Genomic DNA, 18677 nt, shown 5'->3' with positions numbered 1-18677 from the left:
TCCTCCCACACTCCAAAGACATACAGGCATGAAGGTTAATTGGCTTGGTAAATGTAACGATTGTCCCTAGTGGGTGCAGGAAAGTGTTAATGTGCGGGGATCGCTGGTTGGCGCGGACCCGGTGGGCCGAAAGGGCCTGTTCCCGCGATCTTCTATGTTTTTGGGTTTTTGGGTTTTGCACTATTATGGTTTCCTAGTATTGCAGATTATTAATTAATTATATTATTGATTACTATGTATTTACCTGTATGCCATTGCATTATTGGTCTTGTTCTTCTTATCGGGTCCACACACAAGATTAGAAGGGCTGAACACACACTTCTCGGCATCTGCATACAATGGCGTCTGCCTTGTCGCTTCTTGTGAGCGGTGGAGGAAAGATTGGTGGAAACAGGGGCCGGGACGTGAACGCCCCTTCCTTGACCCCATTGGGCTTGTAAGAATCTATTTATTTATTTATTTTTACATTTTTAACCTGAAAATGAAAGAAAAGAAGAAAGAAAGAAAGGACGGAAGGACGGGCCCCTGGACCACCAAAGTAGTGTGGCCAATGAGTGAATAAAGATCTAAAGAGAGGAAAAAGAAAAAGGAAAAAAAAAAAAAAGTGGAGTTATACCTGCCCCTCGTCCCCAACCCCCCCCCCCCCCCCCCCCCCCCCCCCCCCCCCCCGCCCACCTCACCCAACCCATAATTGGATAGAAATCCAAATTTGATCCTTGTAAAGGGTGGCCATGTCCCCTTGTAAGAATTTAAGCAGCAAGTAAGAATTTCATTGTTCCATTGCCGGTACATGTGCCAATGTAACTCTCTTGACTCTTGAATAAGGCTGAACTTCAAGGGCCTGTCCCACATGGGCGTCATTTGTGCCTCACGCAATGAACTACTATTTACCCCGTTGGAGAACTTCGGACTATTTTTGTTCGGACTTTACTGGCTTTATCTTGCACTAGACCAGTGGTTCCCAACCTTTTTTTGGCCATGCCCCACCTAATCACCTCTAAAATCCTGATGCCCCCCCCCCCCCCCCCCTTGCTTTCCCTTGAGAGAAAACAGAGGAAATAGATATTATAAGGGTAACTTAGCAAAAGCTCTTTGAATCGCATTTCTAAATCCAATTCAATAAATAAGGTTCTCCCATGACCTCGCGCGCTTCGTGCGACGTGCATGAAGAGCGATGGCGCGGTGATTATGTAATAACTACACAATAAAGACCTTTTTTACCCAAAAAAAATTATTTACTCAAAATAACATCTGAAACATAAACTACATGTGTTTACCTGATGGAAAATCCAAAAAAATAAAAATCGAAAATTTGGACCCAGACCTCCTCAGTCTCAATTGCCCCCCTTAAAAATCAAATTGCCCCCCTGTGGGGTGTACGCCCCACGTTGGGAACCACTGCACTAGACGTTATTAATGTTAGTCCCTTTATCATGTTTCTGTACACTGTGGACGGCTCGATTGTAATCATGTGTTGTCTTTCCGCTGACTGGTTAGCGCGCAACAAAAACTTTTCACCTGTGACAATAACCTACACACTCAAACTAACAACGCAAACTCTGTAATTTAAGGCTTTGAAAGTACCACGCTTCATGCAACATTTTAAAATGCAATTCCACCGTTACTGTATTTTGCGGTATCTATCAGGAAACATAGCACCAGAAAATGAGTGATAAATGGCTATCAACTCTGTCTCCTTCCTGAGAACCTTTTCTGCAAAATGAATTGTGTGATTCAATATTTGTCACAAAGGACTTCCTTCAAGCGAAGTTCTCAGACAGGATGCTTGAGAAAATGACTGAAGCTGGTATTACGAGCAGCGCAAGGAAGAGTATGACAATCGTGGCATCGTGCCTGGCCAATTATTTCATTCCTTCATTCGAGGATAAAGCAACATATTAACAATGACATCACCTCGCGAGGATGGAAACCATTTTTTCTTTCAAAGGAAACAGAGTGCTCAGATTTTCTCCACGACAGTAATATACTAAACCGGAACTAAACAAGTTTCATTTCATCGCTATGTTGAGTAAGATGATCTGTGCTGTGTTTAGAGTACTGGTGCAACGGGTATAAATTAATCTATTGGATAACAGGACTATAAATAATGCTTTTCCCACCCCAGTGACTTCTCAGTAGAGAGTTTTATAGGCCAATGATTTTACATTTCCACTCAAAATATAGGAGCAAAATTAAAGGTGTTTACCTCTCCAGTTTGTTCAATTAGATGACATGATCTTTAACTCCATTGAGTTTTAGTTTTAGAGATACAGCGTGGAAACAGGCCCTTCAGCCCATCGAGTTCGCCCACACACCAGCCCTCACACAAGGGACAATTTACTAGGAAAGGTAGACAAAAGTGCTGAAGAAACTCAGTGGGTGCAGCAGCATCTATGGAGCGAAGGAAATAGGCAACGTTTCGGGCCGAAACCCTTTGGGTTTCGACCCGAAACGTTGCCTATTTCCTTTGGGTTTCGGCCTGATACGTTGCCTATTTCCTTCGCTCCATAGATGCTGCTGCACCCGCTGAGTTTCTCCAGCACTTTTGTCTACCTTCGATTTTCCAGCATCTGCAGTTCCTTCTTAAACACTTAATATACTAGGGAAACCAATTAACCTGCAAACCTGGACTTGTTTGGAGTGTGGGAGAAAACCAGAGTCATTCCCGGTTTAAAAACCCACTGTCAGAGATATGACTTTAGACTTTATAGATACAGGCCACCGAGACCACGCAGACCAGCGATCCTCGTACACTAGTACCATCCTACACTCTTGGGATAATTTACAATTTACAATGAACAGAAGCCAATTAACTTACAAATCTCTACATGTTTGGAGTGTCGGTGGAAACCAGAGCATACGGAGACATTCCACGTGGTCACAGGGAGAACGTACAAACTTGGTACAGACAGAGACCCGTAGCCAGGGTCGAACCCGGTTCTCTAACGCTGCAAGGCAACAACTCTACCACTGTGCCACCATGATTTGGTTTACATGGTTTGGTTCCAATGCCCTTGATAGCCTTCGGCAAGTAGATCGACCAGTTGCATCTTTGAAACCTCTCCAATTACGCAGTTTCAATAGCTTCTCACTGAAGACAGTTCCAGGTTGTATGAATATATATTTCCTGGCATATCTCTAGAATGATCCAGCTCAAATATTAAAGTTGTTCTCGATGTGGTTCTCTCCAATAATGGGAAATAGTTTTTCTCTGATCAAATCATTTCATTATGAATGAATGAATGATTGAATGATGAATGAATGAATGAATAAGTTTATTGGCCAAGTATTCACATACAAGGAATTTGCCTTGGTGCTCTGCCCACATGTGACAACTTCACATAGAGTGACATTTAGAAATGATACATAAAACATTAAACATTAATAATAAAACATTATTGATTAAACATGTGCATTAAATAAAATATGCAAATAAAATCTACATAATATTCAAGGAAATACAAAACCTATCTACACATCCCCTCCACAAAATCCAACCCTTTTGGCCTTATGGTCATTCCACTGATTGGTATTGCATCCTACCCCATCCTCTCTGAATGGCAGGGCCCAGAACTGAACTCACTGCTACTGGCAAAAAGACAACTTCTATTTTACACTTTCTATAATTTTACTTTTCAGTTGTAAGGCTATGCTAAGGCAAACAATACAAAAACCACCCCCTCCCCAGATGGATGGTCCTTTCCCACCCAAACCACCCCCTCTCCAGGTACTTTCCCCTGCAACAGCAGGAGATGCAACACCTGTCCCTATATCCCCCCCCTCGACTCCATCCAAGGACCCAAATAGTCTTTCCAGGTGAGGCAGAGGTTCACCTGCACTTCCTCCAACCTCATCTACCATATGCGCTGTTCCAGGTGTCAACTTCTCTACAACGGCGAGACCTAGTGCAAGTGCGGCGATCATTTTGTTGAACACCTCTGCTCAGTCTGTCCTAATCTACCTGATCTCCTGGTTGCTCAGCCTTTCAACTCCCACTCCCATTCCCAATCTGACCTTTCTGTCCTGGGCCTCCTCCATTGTCGGAGTGAGGCCCAGTGCAAATTGGAGGGAGAGCACCTCTTATTTCGCTTGGGCAGCTTACACCCCAGCGGTATGAACATTGAGTTCTCTAACTTCAAATAGCCCTTGCTTTCCCTCTCTATCCCCTCCCCCTTCCCAGTTCTCCCGCCAGTCTTACAGTCTCCGACTACATTCTATCTTTGTCCCACCCCCTTCCCTGACATCAGTCTGAAGAACGGTCCCGACCCGAAATGTCACCCGTTCCTTCTCGCCAGAGACGCTGCCCGTCCCGCTGAGTTACTCCAGCATTTTGTGTCTACCTTCGATTTAAACCAGCATCTGCAGTTCCTTCCGACACAATACAGAAATTATTATTTATTTTAACTATTTGGAATCAAATGTAAAATATTGCTAAAAAATTGAAAATGCCCTGCAGCAGGCTAATAGTCTTTGGCTTTGTGATCTGTCAATAGTGTGTGCTATCTCTTTCTGATCTTACCTGATGGATAATTTAATAGTAATAATGTGTTGTTTAAGCTCTCCACAAATGGATGGAAAAATTGGACTGAACAATGTTCTGTACTTAGCACAAATCTTTAGCAAGTATTATTAATTTAATAGCACGTTTGCGTTTCTTAACATTAACTAATGGAAGAATGTAAATTGAAATACACAAAATCGTGTGAAATGTCAAATGTTCCGATATCATTTTTGGAGACAATTTCCAAGGGAAACAGACCAATTGCATAAATTGCAGACATGTTAGGAATAATGCAAGATGTATCTGACGATCCTGCTGTAATAAACACAGACCTATACTCTTCATTGCCTTGTGTCTGTTTGCCAAGAAGAGAAACAGTCCTTTATCCAAATCCAGGGGACAATGCCTGGCATGTTGGGTGGGGGATGACGGGGGAAAACTGATAGCCAATTCATAAAAATGTCGCAAGGAGGATGATGAAATTATGATAAAGGTAATTGGAGTAGGTGAGAAGATGGCCCACGGTGAAGTAATCCTGAAGAGATGGCTATCAAAGATAGTTCCGCACCGATGCTTCAATATTGAAATGTCAAGCTGGCAAGTAATATTCGCGTTGGATTTCCTACATCTCAGCTAGCCAGACCCAATTTCCCAATGTGATGACTTGCCCCACCATGCAACCTTATGTTTCTCACATGTATCCTGCTGATTACCCCACCTCTTGTTTCCTTGTCAATAATTCTCCAGCTGGCAGGACGTCCTTTCTTGACTCAGGGTCATAAGATAATTTCTACACTTCTACCACATTTGCTTTATTTTCTATGGCCACGTCATGTTTTGCAAGTACCACTGCGAAAAAAACCCAAATTTAGATACCTGTATCCTTCTTCTTGTTCCTCTATTTGAGGATTTGAGTATAGGAGCAGGGAGGTTCTACTGCAGTTGTACAGGGTCTTGGTGAGACCACACCTGGAGTATTGTGTAGTTTTGGTCACCTAATCTGAGGAAAGACATTCTTGCCATAGAGGGAGTACAGAGAGGTTCACCAGGCTGATTCCTGGGATGTCAGGACTTTCATATGTAGAAAGACTGGATAGACTCGGCTTGTACTCGCTAGAATTTAGAAGATTGAGGGGGGGGATCTTATAGAAACTTACAACATTCTTAAGGGGTTGGACAGGCTAGATGCAGGAAGATTGTTCCCAATGTTGGGGAAGTCCAGAACAAGGGGTCACAGTTTAAGGATAAGGGGGAAATCTTTTAATAATAATAATAATAATAATAAATTATTTTCGGGCACCTTTCAAATCTCAAGGTCACCTCACAAAGATTAAACAGAAGAGAAAAAAAACATATAGTCGGAGTAAAATAAATAATAAGGACATCATCAATACACAAATTAAAGATAGAAATCATTCCAAAGACACAAAAACAAAAAAAAACAAAAAAAAACACAATGTGAAGAGAGAGCAGCGGCAGCTAAAGCGCGCCAGCATCCACTCTCTCTTCTGACATTATATGAGATGAGAAAAACATTTTTCACACAGTGGTGAATCTGTGGTGAAGGAGTTTCTTCCCAGAGGCAATTCGGACTGTAAACGCCTATCTCACCATGGGACTAACTGCTACTCGAACATGGCCCTTTTCCTTCCATTTTTATGTTTTATTATGTCAAAAGAATATGTGTGTTATGATGGTCTTTATAATTTGTTTGGTTGTTTTGTTGTTTGTCTTTTGCACAAAAGTCCGCGAGCATTGCCACTTTCATTTCACTGCACATCTCGTATGTGTATGTGACAAATAAACTTCACTTGACTTGACTTGACTTGAATCTCTGGAATTCTCTGCCATAGAAGGTAGTTGAGGCCAGTTCATTGGCTATATTTTGTGGCTAAAGGGATCAAGGGGTATGGAGAGAAGGCAGGTACAGGATACTGAGTTGGATGATCAGCAATGATCATATTGAATGGCGGTGCAGGCTCGAAGGGCCGAATGGCCTACTCCTGCACCTATTTTCTATGTTTCTATTTTTCTATTCGACATGTCAGGCAAAGCTTCCATCAATAAAGTTAGCTTTGGATTTAACATCTCACTCAAAATACAGTCTCTCTCTCTCAGTACCGCAACAGGGCCTCTATGTATTGATTGAAAGATACAGCATGGAAACAGGCCCTTCGGCCCAGCGAGTCTACGCCAATTGTCAATCATTCGACCAGACTTTAACTTGTTCCATATTATCCGGCTTTCTCATCCACTCCCTACACACGAGGGGCAATTTACCGAGGCCAATTAAACACAAACCTACACATCTTTTGGATGCAGGAAGAATCGTTTTAGTTTAGAAATGCAGACCCACGGAGTCCGTGACGGCCAGCGATCCCCACACAATAGCATTATCCTAACACACGCTAGGGAGAATTTACCATTTCACCAAGCCGATTAGCCTACAAACCTGAACGTCTTTGGAGTGTGGGAGGAAAGCGGAGCGCCCGGAGAAAACCTATGTGGTCATGGGGAGAACGTACAAACTCCATACAGACAGCACCTGTAGTCAGGATTGAACCCGAGTCTCTGGCGCTGTAAGGCAGCAGCTCTACTGTCCCACCACCGTGCCGCCCCTGAGGTACTTGGATTGTTTTATGGTTACGTCATAATACACAAAGCTACATCAAAACAATGGAAATGTGCCTGGGGTTAAAGTCAGAACAAGGTACGACTCTTTGGGCGACTACTCACGACCGTACAGGCTTCACCCCGCGACATGTCGCCTGTATGGTCGTGAGTCGTCTCCACAGTCGCCCAAAGAGTCGCAGCATCTTTCTGGTCGCCGCTGGATTTTCAACATGTTGAAAATTTTCGCCGACCTGCAACGACCTATGACGGGTGCCGGCAGTCGCCGAAAAAGTCTCGTAAGTGGGACAGGGCCCATTAGGAGGATTAGTATTCATTGGAAATGTCGTAGTATTGTGAGACAGTGTCGTAGACGTATAAAATGATGCTAGTTAACTTTTGTTTACAACATTTGATATGAAAAATTAATTATTTTAACATCAAATATTTAGGGCCTTTGATCACACAAGTGGGACAATTCTGCTGTTGTTTGAAAGAGTGATAAAGTCATACAGCATGGAAATAGGCCCTTCAACCCAACTAGCCCATGCCATGCAGGATGCATCCGCCTGAGTTTGGCCCGCATTCTTTTAAACCTAACTCGTCCAATGCCGACAAAGATACCCCCTCTAAACTGGTCACATTTCCTTGGTTTTGGCCCATAAGGGGCCTGTCCCACTTGGCCGTCATTTGCGCTTCATGCAGATGGCTTGCGAAGATTTTGTGCATCACAAAATCCTGCGAGGTCGCGCATGGCCGCGCGTCACTGCCTATGTCATCACGCACCATGCGCGCATCACGTGCGTGTCATGTCACGTGCGTCGTGTCGCGTAAATGATGTCGCGTAAATTACACACAAGTGGGACAGGCCCTTAACCCTCTGACCTTTCCTACCTATGTACCTGTCCAAACTACACCCTCTGGCAGTTTGCTCCATGGATATACAATACCTTCTGTGTGATAAAGCTGCCCCTCGGGTTTCCGTTAAGTGTTTCCCATCTCCCCTTCGACCTATGCCCTTTGGTTCATGATTCCAAAAGTGGTGAACACTGCCCGGTCCATCACAGCTACTGACCTCCCCACCATCGAAGGGATCTATAGGAGGCGCTACCTCAAAAAGGCAGCCAGCATCATCAGAGACCCGCACCAACCTGCCCACACACTCATCTCTCCCCTGCCATCGGGAAGAAGGTACAGGAGCCGGAAAACTGTAACGTCCAGATTCAGGAGCAGCTTCTTCCCCAAAGTTATAATGTTATTTAATACTACAAACTCCAACTAAACTGTGAACTGTCTTGGTTACACCAGGGACTTTGAGTTTGTTTTGCACTATAGTTTTTTTTTTAATTTAGTGACCTTTTCTGTTTCCATACAACATTATATACTGAGAACTGGAAAGCAGTGGCAGGACCGGTCAAAGTCAGCATGGATTTGTGAAGGGGAAGTCATGCTTGATTAATCTTCTGGAATTTTTTGAGGATGTAACAAGTGGAATAGATAAGGGAGTGCCAGTGGATGTGGTGTATCTGGACTTTCCAAAAACCTTTTGGCAAGGTCCCACACAAGAGATTAGTGTGCAAAATTAGAGCACATGGTATTGGGGGTAGGGTATTGACATGGATAGAGAACTGGTTGGCAGACAGGAAGCAAAGAGTAGGAATTAACGGGTCCTTTTCAGAATGGCAGGTGGTGACTAGTGGGGTACCGCAGGCTCGGTACTGGGACTCCAGTTATTTACAATATATATTAACGATTTAGACAAGGCAATTAAATGTAACATCTCTAAATTTGCAGATGACACAAAGCTGGGTGGCAGTGTGAGCTGCGATGAGGATGCTATGAGGCTGCAGGGTGACTTGGATAGGTTGTGTGAGTGGGCAGATGCAGTATAATGTGGATAAATGTGAGGTTATCCACTTTGGTAGCAAGAACAGGAAGGCAGATTATTATTTGAATGGTGTCAAATTAGGAGTAGGGGAGGTGCTTGTACATCAGTCATTGAAAGTAAGCATTCAAGAGGGAACTGCAGATGCTGGAAGATCGAAGGTACACAAAATTGCTGGAGCGAAGGAAATAGGCGATGTTTTGGGCCGAAACCCTTCTTCAGACTGAAAGTAAGCATGCAGGTACAGCAGGCAGTGAAGAAAGCTAATGGCATGTTGGCCTTCATTGCGAGAGGATTTGAGTTTAGCAGTAAGGAGGTCCTACTGGACTAGTACTGGTGAGACCACACCTGGAGTATTGTGTGCAATTTTGGTCTCCTAATTTGAGGAAGGACATTCTTGCTGTAGAGGGAATGCAGCGTTGGTTCACCAGGTTAATTCCCGGGATGGCGCAACTGACATATGATGAAAGAATGGGTCGACTGGGCTTGTATTCAGAGGAATTTAGAAGGATGAGGGGTGTTCTTATAGAAACATATAAAATTCTTAGAGGACATTATTGCCATAGAGGGAGTGCAGAGACGGTTCACCAGACTGATTCCTGGGATGTCAGGACTGTCTTATGAAGAAAGACTGGATAGACTTGGTTTATACTCTCTAGAATTTAGGAGATTGAGAGGGGATCTTATAGAAACTTACAAAATTCTTAAGGGGTTGGACAGGCTAGATGCAGGAAGATTGTTCCCGATGTTGGGGAAGTCCAGGACAAGGGGTCACAGCTTAAGGATAAGGGGGAAATCCTTTAAAATCGAGATGAGAAAACCTTTTTTCACACAGAAAGTGGTGAATCTCTGGAACTCTCTGCCACAGAGGGTAGTCGAGGCCAGTTCATTAGCTATATTTAAGAGGGAGTTACATGTGGCCCTTGTGGCTAAAGGGATCAGAGGGTATGGAGAGAAGGCAGGTACGGGATACTGAGTTGGATGATCAGCCATGATCATATTGAATGGCGGTGCAGGCTCGAAGGGCCGAATGGCCTACTCCTGCACCTAATTTCTATGTTTCTATGTTTCTATGATTGGAAAGGGAAATGCAGGAAAAAAATTCCCGATGTTGGGGAGTCCAGAACCAGGGGTCACAGTATAAGAATAAGGGGTAGGCCATTTAGGACTGAGATGAGGAAAAATGTTCTTCACCCAGAAGTCACAGAGGAATCTGTGGAATTCTCTGCCACAAAAGGCAATGGAGGCCAATTCACTGGATGTTTTCAAGTGAGAGTTAGATTTAACTCTTAGGGCTAAAGGAATCAAGGGATATGGGGAAAAAGCCGGAGCAGGGTACTGATTTTGGATGTACACAAAAATGCTGGAGAAACTCAGCGGGTGCAGCAGCATCTATGGAGCGAAGGAGATAGGCAACGTTTCGGCCCGAAACGTTGCCCATCTCCTTCGCTCCATAGATGCTGCTGCACCCGCTGAGTTTCTACAGCATTTTTGTGTACCTTCGATTTTCCAGCATCTGCAGTTCCTTCTTAAATACTGATTTTGGATGATCAGCGATGATCATATTGAATGGCGGTGCTGGTTCGAAGGGCCAAATGGTTACCCCTGCACCTATTTTCTATGTTTCTATGTTTACTGTATTTACAGACCTGTTGTGCTGCCGCAAGTAAGAATTTCATTGTTCCGTTGTACTCTGTATATTACAATTGTGAAAAGCGTTTTAGTTTGGTGCTAACCAGTCAGCGGAAAGACTGCACATGATTACAATCAAGCCGTCCACAGTGTACAGATACTGGATAATGGGAATAACGTTTAGTGCAAGGTAAAGTCCAGTAGAATCTGTTTAAAGATAGTCTGAGGGTCTCCAATTATTGTATAATCCTCTACAGGATCACCGCTCATCCTTCTGCTCTCTAAAGAATAAAGTCTCAGATTGTCCAACCACTCCTAAAAGCTCAGGCCTTCACGTCCTGGCAACAATTCCAATCTTATTGCTTTCTCCCTCTTTCCCCTCCGCTTCCCAGCTCTCCCACAGCCCGCCGTCTCTGCCTCTCCCCCCCCCCAACCTCCGCGCCCCCAATCAGTCTGAAGAAGGGTCTCGACCCGAAACGTCACCTATTTCCTTCGCTCCATAGATCCTAGATAGATAGGTAGTTGAGGCCAGTTCATTGGCTATATTTAAGAGGGAGTTAGATGTGGCCCTTGTGGCCAAGGGGATCAGAGGGTATGGAGAGAAGGCAGGTACGGGATACTGAGTTGGATGATCAGCCATGATCATATTAAATGGCGGTGCAGGCTCGAAGGGCCGAATGACCTACTCCTGCACCTAATTTCTATGTTTCTATGTTTCTATCCTGCCTCACCCGCTGAGTTTCTCCAGCATTTTTATCTACCTTCGATTTTTCAAGCATCTGGAGTTCCTTCTTAAACATTATTCTTTTAGGATGTCATATAGGCAAATGTCTAGAGGGTGCATAGAGTCTGATAAAATCATAATCTCCCCAAGGTCCTTGTCACGGACTCTGTACAATTACCAGGCCATCCCTCAACCTTTAAAATGAGAATGTTTCATGGAAACTTGCGATGGAACACACTTGTTACTTGAAAACAATCTGGAACTCAGGATTTGTAGGAAGGAACTGCAGATGCTGATTTACACCAAAGATAGTCATCAAATACTGGAGCAGCTCTGTGGGACAGGCAGCATCTCTGGATCGAGGGAATGGGTGAGGCTTCGGTCCGAGTCCCTCCTTCAGACTGAGAGTCAAGTGAAAGGGAAACGAGAGATAAGGAAGGGTAAGGTGTGAAAGCAAGACATCAAAAGGGACAAATATCCAGGAGTATGTAGAATATTGTTAGCTTGGGGACAGTCTTCACACCTTACCCCTCCCATATCTCTCATGTCCCTCTCCCCTGACTCTCAGTCTGAAGAAGCGTCTCAACCTCAAACATCATCCATTCCTTCATCCAGAGATGCTGCCTGTCCCGCTGAGTTACTCCAGCATTTGTGTCCATCTTCTGGAACTTTGGATGTTATTGAGCAAAATAACAATCAAATGTGTTCAAGCAAACAAACAAGGAGATTTTATATTACGGAAGCAATTTTCAAGTTGTTCTGTTTTTTATTTATTAAATAACAGAATTTATTAACAGATTTAGAAAATGCAATTACAGCAAAATAAGCACCACTACAACAGTATGTGAGATCAGGTTAGCACTGTACACTGCCAGTTAGATGCATAATCAGGTTCAAAAGCGCCAAAATATCAGGTGGCATCCATCCACATAAGGTGGAAAGAGCGATCTCGAGAAGTACATTGCTGCCTCACCCGCTGAGTTTCTCCAGCATTTTTGTCCACCTTCCACATATACATTTGGACATGAATCGATGAAATATCTACCTGTATGTGCTGCTCCATGAAGGTTTATACAAAATATTCCAGTCGGAATAACCTCTGATTATTACAATTCCCTTTTTATTATTAATTTGCTTTGGACACCGACATTGTTCGATTATCATTGTTGTTTTCTGGTTGACTTCATTACGCCCTTTACCCCAAGTGGGACACAGCCTGTTTGTCTCGGCGGAGACATAAGTAAATATATACCTACAATAACAGTTTAATTACAATTTAAAAAAAAGAAAAGAAAAATAGTATATTGCAAATAACCCCGCACTGGGACTTAACACTGGTGACACAAAAATGAAAACTGCAGGTGCTGGAATCTTGGGCTAGACACAAAGTGCTGGAGGAACTCAGCGGGTCAGGCAGAGTCTGGTCGAGGAGAGAATGGCCAGGCGTTTGTGGTCGGGGCTGTTCTTCAGACTGATTAATCTGAGCGATGGTCCCTTTTTCCAAACGATGTCGCCTGTCCATAATGTCCCAGGGACAGGTTAGTTTAGGCAGTAGGCAGCGTTTGTGGAGGGAATGGGCAGATGGTCACAGCTTAAGGATAAGGGGGAAATCCTTTAAAACCGAGATGAGGAGAACTTTTTTCACACAGAGAGTGGTGAATCTCTGGAACTCTCTGCCACAGAGGGTAGTTGAGGCCAGTTCATTGGCTATATTTAAGAGGGAGTTAGATGTGGCCCTTGTGGCCAAGGGGATCAGAGGGTATGGAGAGAAGGCAGGTACGGAATACTGAGTTAGATGATCAGCCATCATCATATTAAATGGCGGTGCAGGCTCGAAGGGCTGAATGGCCTACTCCTGCACCTAATTTATATGTTTCTATGTTTCTATGAGCTTCAGTCTGAAGTAGGGCGCCGACCAAGAACGTCCCTTCTCCATCACAGATGCTGCCTGACCCGCTGAGCTCCTCCAGCACTTTTTGTGTGTCTTTTTGTTTGCAGGGGGAGTTAGTTGGACAGCGTTGATTGAGTTCGGCGATCTAGCCGCTGAGACAAGCGCTGTAGTACACAGCGTTGCTGGCGTCGCTCAGTACAGAGATGAAACTGCTCTCCTCGCAACCTCTTGGGTTCAGTTTGGACAGGGCGACGTGAAAGGTTTGCCCGGAGTTATCAGCTGCACGAGTCCTTGCCAGGTTCAAATACTGGTCAAACTCGCTGCGGTCAACATCAGTCCACAGCTCGGTTGGACCAAAGTGTTCCACATTGTTGTCAAGGTGCTGGGGGGCTTCAGGGGGAGGCGACAGGTGTCCCAGGTGTCCCTGACCTCCGTGGCACATCTGGCTGTAGTACAGATGCTGCGGGTTCCTCACCAGCTCGGCCACGTTGGCAGACATCTGGTCTGAGTAGCTCAAGGCGTCTGCCTTCTCTCTGGCGGTGTAGTCTAGGTGGTGGTGGTGGTGATAGGCAGCGTAGGGCACGTTGCCGTCTTCCTGGGCGTGAGTGGGGAAGAAGACGGGATCCAGCGCGTCCAAGGGGGACATCTCGGGCGTGGGCAAGCCGTAGTTGTCAAACTCCGAGCCCAGTCCATGCAAGTCGCGGTAGTGGGCGAGCGAGGCGAGTTGGTGGTGCTGCCCGCCGGCCCTCGGCTCGGACTGGCCCCGGCTGTACCGGTCGCCGCCGGCTCCTGCTCTAGTCCTGAGAGCGGGGCCGTGGGGTCGGGTCAGGCCGTGTGCCAGCAGGCTGCCCTCCATCCGCTTCACCTTCTTGCTGGCCTTCTTCCTGCGCGGCCGGTATTTGTAGTTGGGGTGGTCTTGTAAGTGTTGCACTCGCAGTCTCTCGGCCTCCTCCACAAACGGGCGCTTCTCGTCAAAGGGGAGAGATTTCCAGGACTGCCCTGTAAAGGTTCATGTAGACACAAATTAACCACACTGCACCGCCACACGCACAAGTCAAGTCAAGTCAAGTCAACAAGTCACATATATATATATAGCACATTTAAAAAACAACTCTCCATATAACAACCATATAACAATTACAGCACGGAAACAGACCATCTCGGCCCTACAAGTCCGTGCCGACACAACTTTTTTTCCCCTTAGTCCCACCTGCCTGCACTCATACCATAACCCTCCATTCCCTTCTCATGCATATGCCTATCCAATTTATTTTTAAATGATACCAACGAACCTGCCTCCACCACTTCCACTGGAAGCTCATTCCACACCGCTACCACTCTCTGAGTAAAGAAGTTCCCCCTCATGTTACCCCTAAACTTCTGTTCCTTAATTCTGAAGTCATGTCCTCTTGTTTGAATCTCCCCTATTCCCAAAGGGAAAAGCTTGTCCACATCAACTCTCTGTCTATCCCTCTCATCATTTTAAAGACCTCTATCAAGTCCCCCCTTAACCTTCTGCGCTCCAGAGAATAAAGACCTAACTTATTCAACCTCTCTCTGTAACTTAGTTGTTGAAACCCAGGCAACATTCTAGTAAATCTCCTCTGTACTATCTCTATTTTGTTGACATGTTTCCTATAATTGGGCGAAGTGCTTTACATGTGTTATAAGAAATAGCACAACAAAACAGACTACATACATATATACATGTGGCCCTCACTCAGAGGACGTCAGGAAAGGCTTGGGAGTATAGATAAGTCTTTAGTCTTGACTTAAACGAGTCCATGGAGGGGGCAGTTCTGATGGGAAGGGGGATGCTGTTCCACGGTCTAGGGGCTGCAACCGTAAAGGCGCGGTCGCCCCCTGAGCTTATGCCTAGACCGCGGGATACTCAGCAACCCCAAGTCGGCCGATCTGAGGGGCCTGGAGGTGGAGTGGTGGGTGAGAAGCCAATTGAGGGCTTTGTAGACATGGAGACACTTTCATTAAAGGTAGACAAAAATGCTGGAGAAACTCAGCTGGTGCAGCAGCATCTATGGAGCGAAGGAAATAGGCAACGTTTCGGGCCGAAACCCAAAGGAAATAGGCAACGTTTCGGGTCGAAACCCGAAGGGTTTCGGCCCGAAACGTTGCCTATTTCCTTCGCTCCATAGATGCTGCTGCACCCGCTGAGTTTCTCCAGCATTTTTGTCTACCTTCGATTTTCCAGCATCTTCAGTCATTCAAGATATAGAAAAATAAATCAAACCCAGGTCCAGTGAGAAATATTACGTCCAGATGAATAATTTAGCTACAATTTAATATAACTTTCATTATTATTTAACATTTAAATATTATCTGATTATTATAGTCTCCCGGGAGACACAAAGAATTGCAGGTGCTGCAAATCGCCAAATCATAGGAAAGATGTCAACAAAATAGAGAGAGTACAGAGGAGATTTACTAGAATGTTACCTGGGTTTCAGCAACTAAGTTACAGAGAAAGGTTGAACGAGATAGGTCTTTATTCTTTGGAGCACAGAAGGTTAAGGGGGGACTTGATAGAGGTCTTTAAAATTATGAGAGGGATAGACAGAGTTGAGGTGTATAATCTTTGAGAATAGGGAAGATTCAAACAAGAGGACATGATTTGAGAATTAAGGGACAAATGTTTAGGGGTAACATGAGAGGGAACTTCTTTACTCAGAGAGTGGTAGCTGTGTGGAATGAGCTTCCAGTGGAAGTTGTGGAGGCAGGTTCGATTTTATCATTTAAAAATACATTGGATAGGTATATGGACGGGAAAGGAACGGAGGGTTATGGTCTGAGTGCAGGTAGATGGGACTAGGTGAGAGTAAGTGTTCGGCACGGACTAGAAGGGCCGAGATGGCCTGTTTCCGTGCTGTAATTGTTATATGGTTATTTGGTTCAGATGAATAATTTAGCTATAATTTTATATAACTTTCATTATTATTTAACATTTTAATGTTATCCGATTATTATAGTCTCCCGGGAGACATAAAGAATTGCAGGTGTACTGGAATCTTGAGCAAAACACAAAGTGCTGGAGGAACTCAGCACGTCAGGCAGCGTCTGTGGAGGGAATGGACAGACGATGTTTCGGGTCTTTAGACTGATTAAGTCTGAGGAGAGGTCCCGTTTCGATTTCCCATGGACAGCTGAATTGTTCTGCAGAACAATTTGAAGTGTGAAGAAGGGTCTCGACCCGGAACGTCACCCGCTCCTTCTCTCCAGAGACGCTGCCTGTCCCGCTGAGATACTCCAGCGTTTTGTCTATCGACAATTTAAAATTATTTGGTCTCTGGCCTTCTATGGAGTGTATCTTTGGTTGCATTGTGGACCTGGGTTTTTGCACTATTAAGGTTGCCCTAGTTTTACTGCTATTAATTTATTATATTTTTAATTATTATATAATAACTGTGTTGTTGGGTTTGTTACTAATAATGGCACCGTTCGGTTGTCGGGACGTGTGATAATTAAACGCCAGGCGAATGAACCTGAAGCGCCCCCGACCCGAGACACCATCTGTCCATTCCCCCCCACAAGTGCTGCCTGACCCGCTCACACACACACACACACACAACTTCAAAGACACACACACATAAACTCACACTCACACACACAAACATTCACACAGACATAAACACACAGACAAATACACAAATATAAACACACACTCACACACATACAGAAACAGAAACACACAAACACACACACACAGACAGTCACACAGAAATAAACACACTACACACACACACACACATATCTAGGAGTCCTGATGTCAGTCAGATTGCAACTTATTTAGTTTTACACCGCATTCTCAGTTTAGCGTGTTTTGAATCTAGCCGGCGCTGCAGAAACAGCGACAGCGACACAAATCTCTTCCCTTTAGTCCCTGACTGCCTGCCTAGAATGCCCAGTGTGAAGAAGGGTCCCGACCCGAAACGTCACCTATCCATGTTCTCCACAGATGCTGCCTGACCTGCTGAGTTACTCCAGCACTCCGTGTCTGTCTCTGCCTGTAACACACCTTGCGGCCGCGTTGTAAGTCAGGGCCAACAAACCCTGCCTTCACTCACCGAGCATTTTGCTGAGGACTGCGTTGTGCAGGTCTGGGTTTTGTTGGGCGAGCCGTTTACGTTCGTCCTTTGCCCAGACCATGAAGGCGTTCATAGGGCGGCGGATCCGGGATTCGCTGTCGCCGTTCCCCTCCGCTTTACTCGCGGCGACAACTGTGGCAAGGGTGGCTGTGGGCTGGGAGGCAGCAGCGCTCTCGCCCCGAGCCCATGGGGAAGCGGCCGTGTCCAAGCCTGCGCCCCGGGGCGGCTGCGAATCCTCTACACGGCAGTATTCCGCCTCAGAAATACTCATTCCAGCCAGAACACTTCTTATCTGAGCGCCGATAGCCGGCTGCCTGCGAGCGGGGCGGAACTGTCACTGACAATCACAAACACCTAATCACGTCTTTGCCAACTTCTGCTGCCGGCTCCTGCGCTCCCGGGGCAAATATACACCAGCGACGCCAATCACAGAGCAGGAGGCGTGATTCAACCAGTCGGGGATCAAGTGTAGGAAGGAACTGCAGGTGCTGGCTTAAACCCAAGGTAGTGCTGGAGTAACTCAGCGGGTCAGGCAGCATCTCTGGAGGGAAGGAATGGGTGACAGTGCAGAGGGCAGTCGCGGTGGCACAGCGATACAGTTGCCAGCGCCAGAGACCCGGGTTCGATCCCGACTACGGGTGCTGTCTGTATGGAGTTTGCACGTTCTCCCCGAGGGTTTTCTCCGAGATCTTCGGTTTCCACCCACACTCCAAAGACGTACAGGTTTGTAGGTTAATTGGCTGATAAAAATGTTAAATTGTCCAAGTTGGCGATATGCCCTGCCGACTACAACATTCAGAAGACTCTCCTGAAGGTACTAATCAAGAATCTATCTATCTAAGTCTGAAGAAGGGTTTCGGCCCGAAAGGTTGCCTATTTCCTTCGCTCCATAGATGCTGCTGCACCCGCTGAGTTTCTCCAGCATTTTTGTGTACCTACAACATTCAGAAGGTTGTCGTGAGGCGGAGAGTTCACCAGCAAATCTTCTTGGGCAATGAGATTCTCACGAACTCGCAATGTCAGTGTAAATAGGGTGGATGCACGGTCTTTTACCCCGAGTAGGGGAATCGAGAACCAGAGCTTGTTGAAGCTGAATAGGGTGTAGAGAAGATTAGCATGGAGGCTGCGGGGGGGGGGGGGGGGGGGGCTGAACTACAGGGAGATCTGTATCTGGACCGAGCTGCCAAAGGAACATATTATAGAAGCAGGTATAATGAACAGGTACAGTTTATGGATAGGAAGGGTTTAGAGGGATATGGGCCAAATGCAGGCAAATGGGACTAGCCCAGAAGGCCAACTTGGGAAGCTGGAGTTAATGTGCCCCGTGACCAGCT

The 18677-nt window shown here is 45.5% G+C and overlaps 1 protein-coding gene across 1 annotated transcript; it reads right to left on the bottom strand.

Moving 5' to 3' along the window:
* Window positions 1–12079: 12079 nt before the first annotated feature.
* On the bottom strand, window positions 12080–17773 carry sox18 (SRY-box transcription factor 18). Its single transcript, XM_055652658.1, has 2 exons — window positions 17323–17773; window positions 12080–14242 (listed from the first exon to the last, which is right to left on the bottom strand). Exons 1-2 carry the CDS (start codon window positions 17612–17614, stop codon window positions 13389–13391), a joined length of 1146 nt encoding a protein of 381 aa, XP_055508633.1. The 5' UTR covers window positions 17615–17773; the 3' UTR covers window positions 12080–13388.
* Window positions 17774–18677: the final 904 nt, after the last annotated feature.

Source organism: Leucoraja erinacea, chromosome 21 (assembly GCF_028641065.1).
Source record: "Leucoraja erinacea ecotype New England chromosome 21, Leri_hhj_1, whole genome shotgun sequence".
Lineage (NCBI taxonomy): Eukaryota > Metazoa > Chordata > Chondrichthyes > Rajiformes > Rajidae > Leucoraja > Leucoraja erinaceus.
This window is presented reverse-complemented; position numbering and strand designations above follow the sequence as displayed.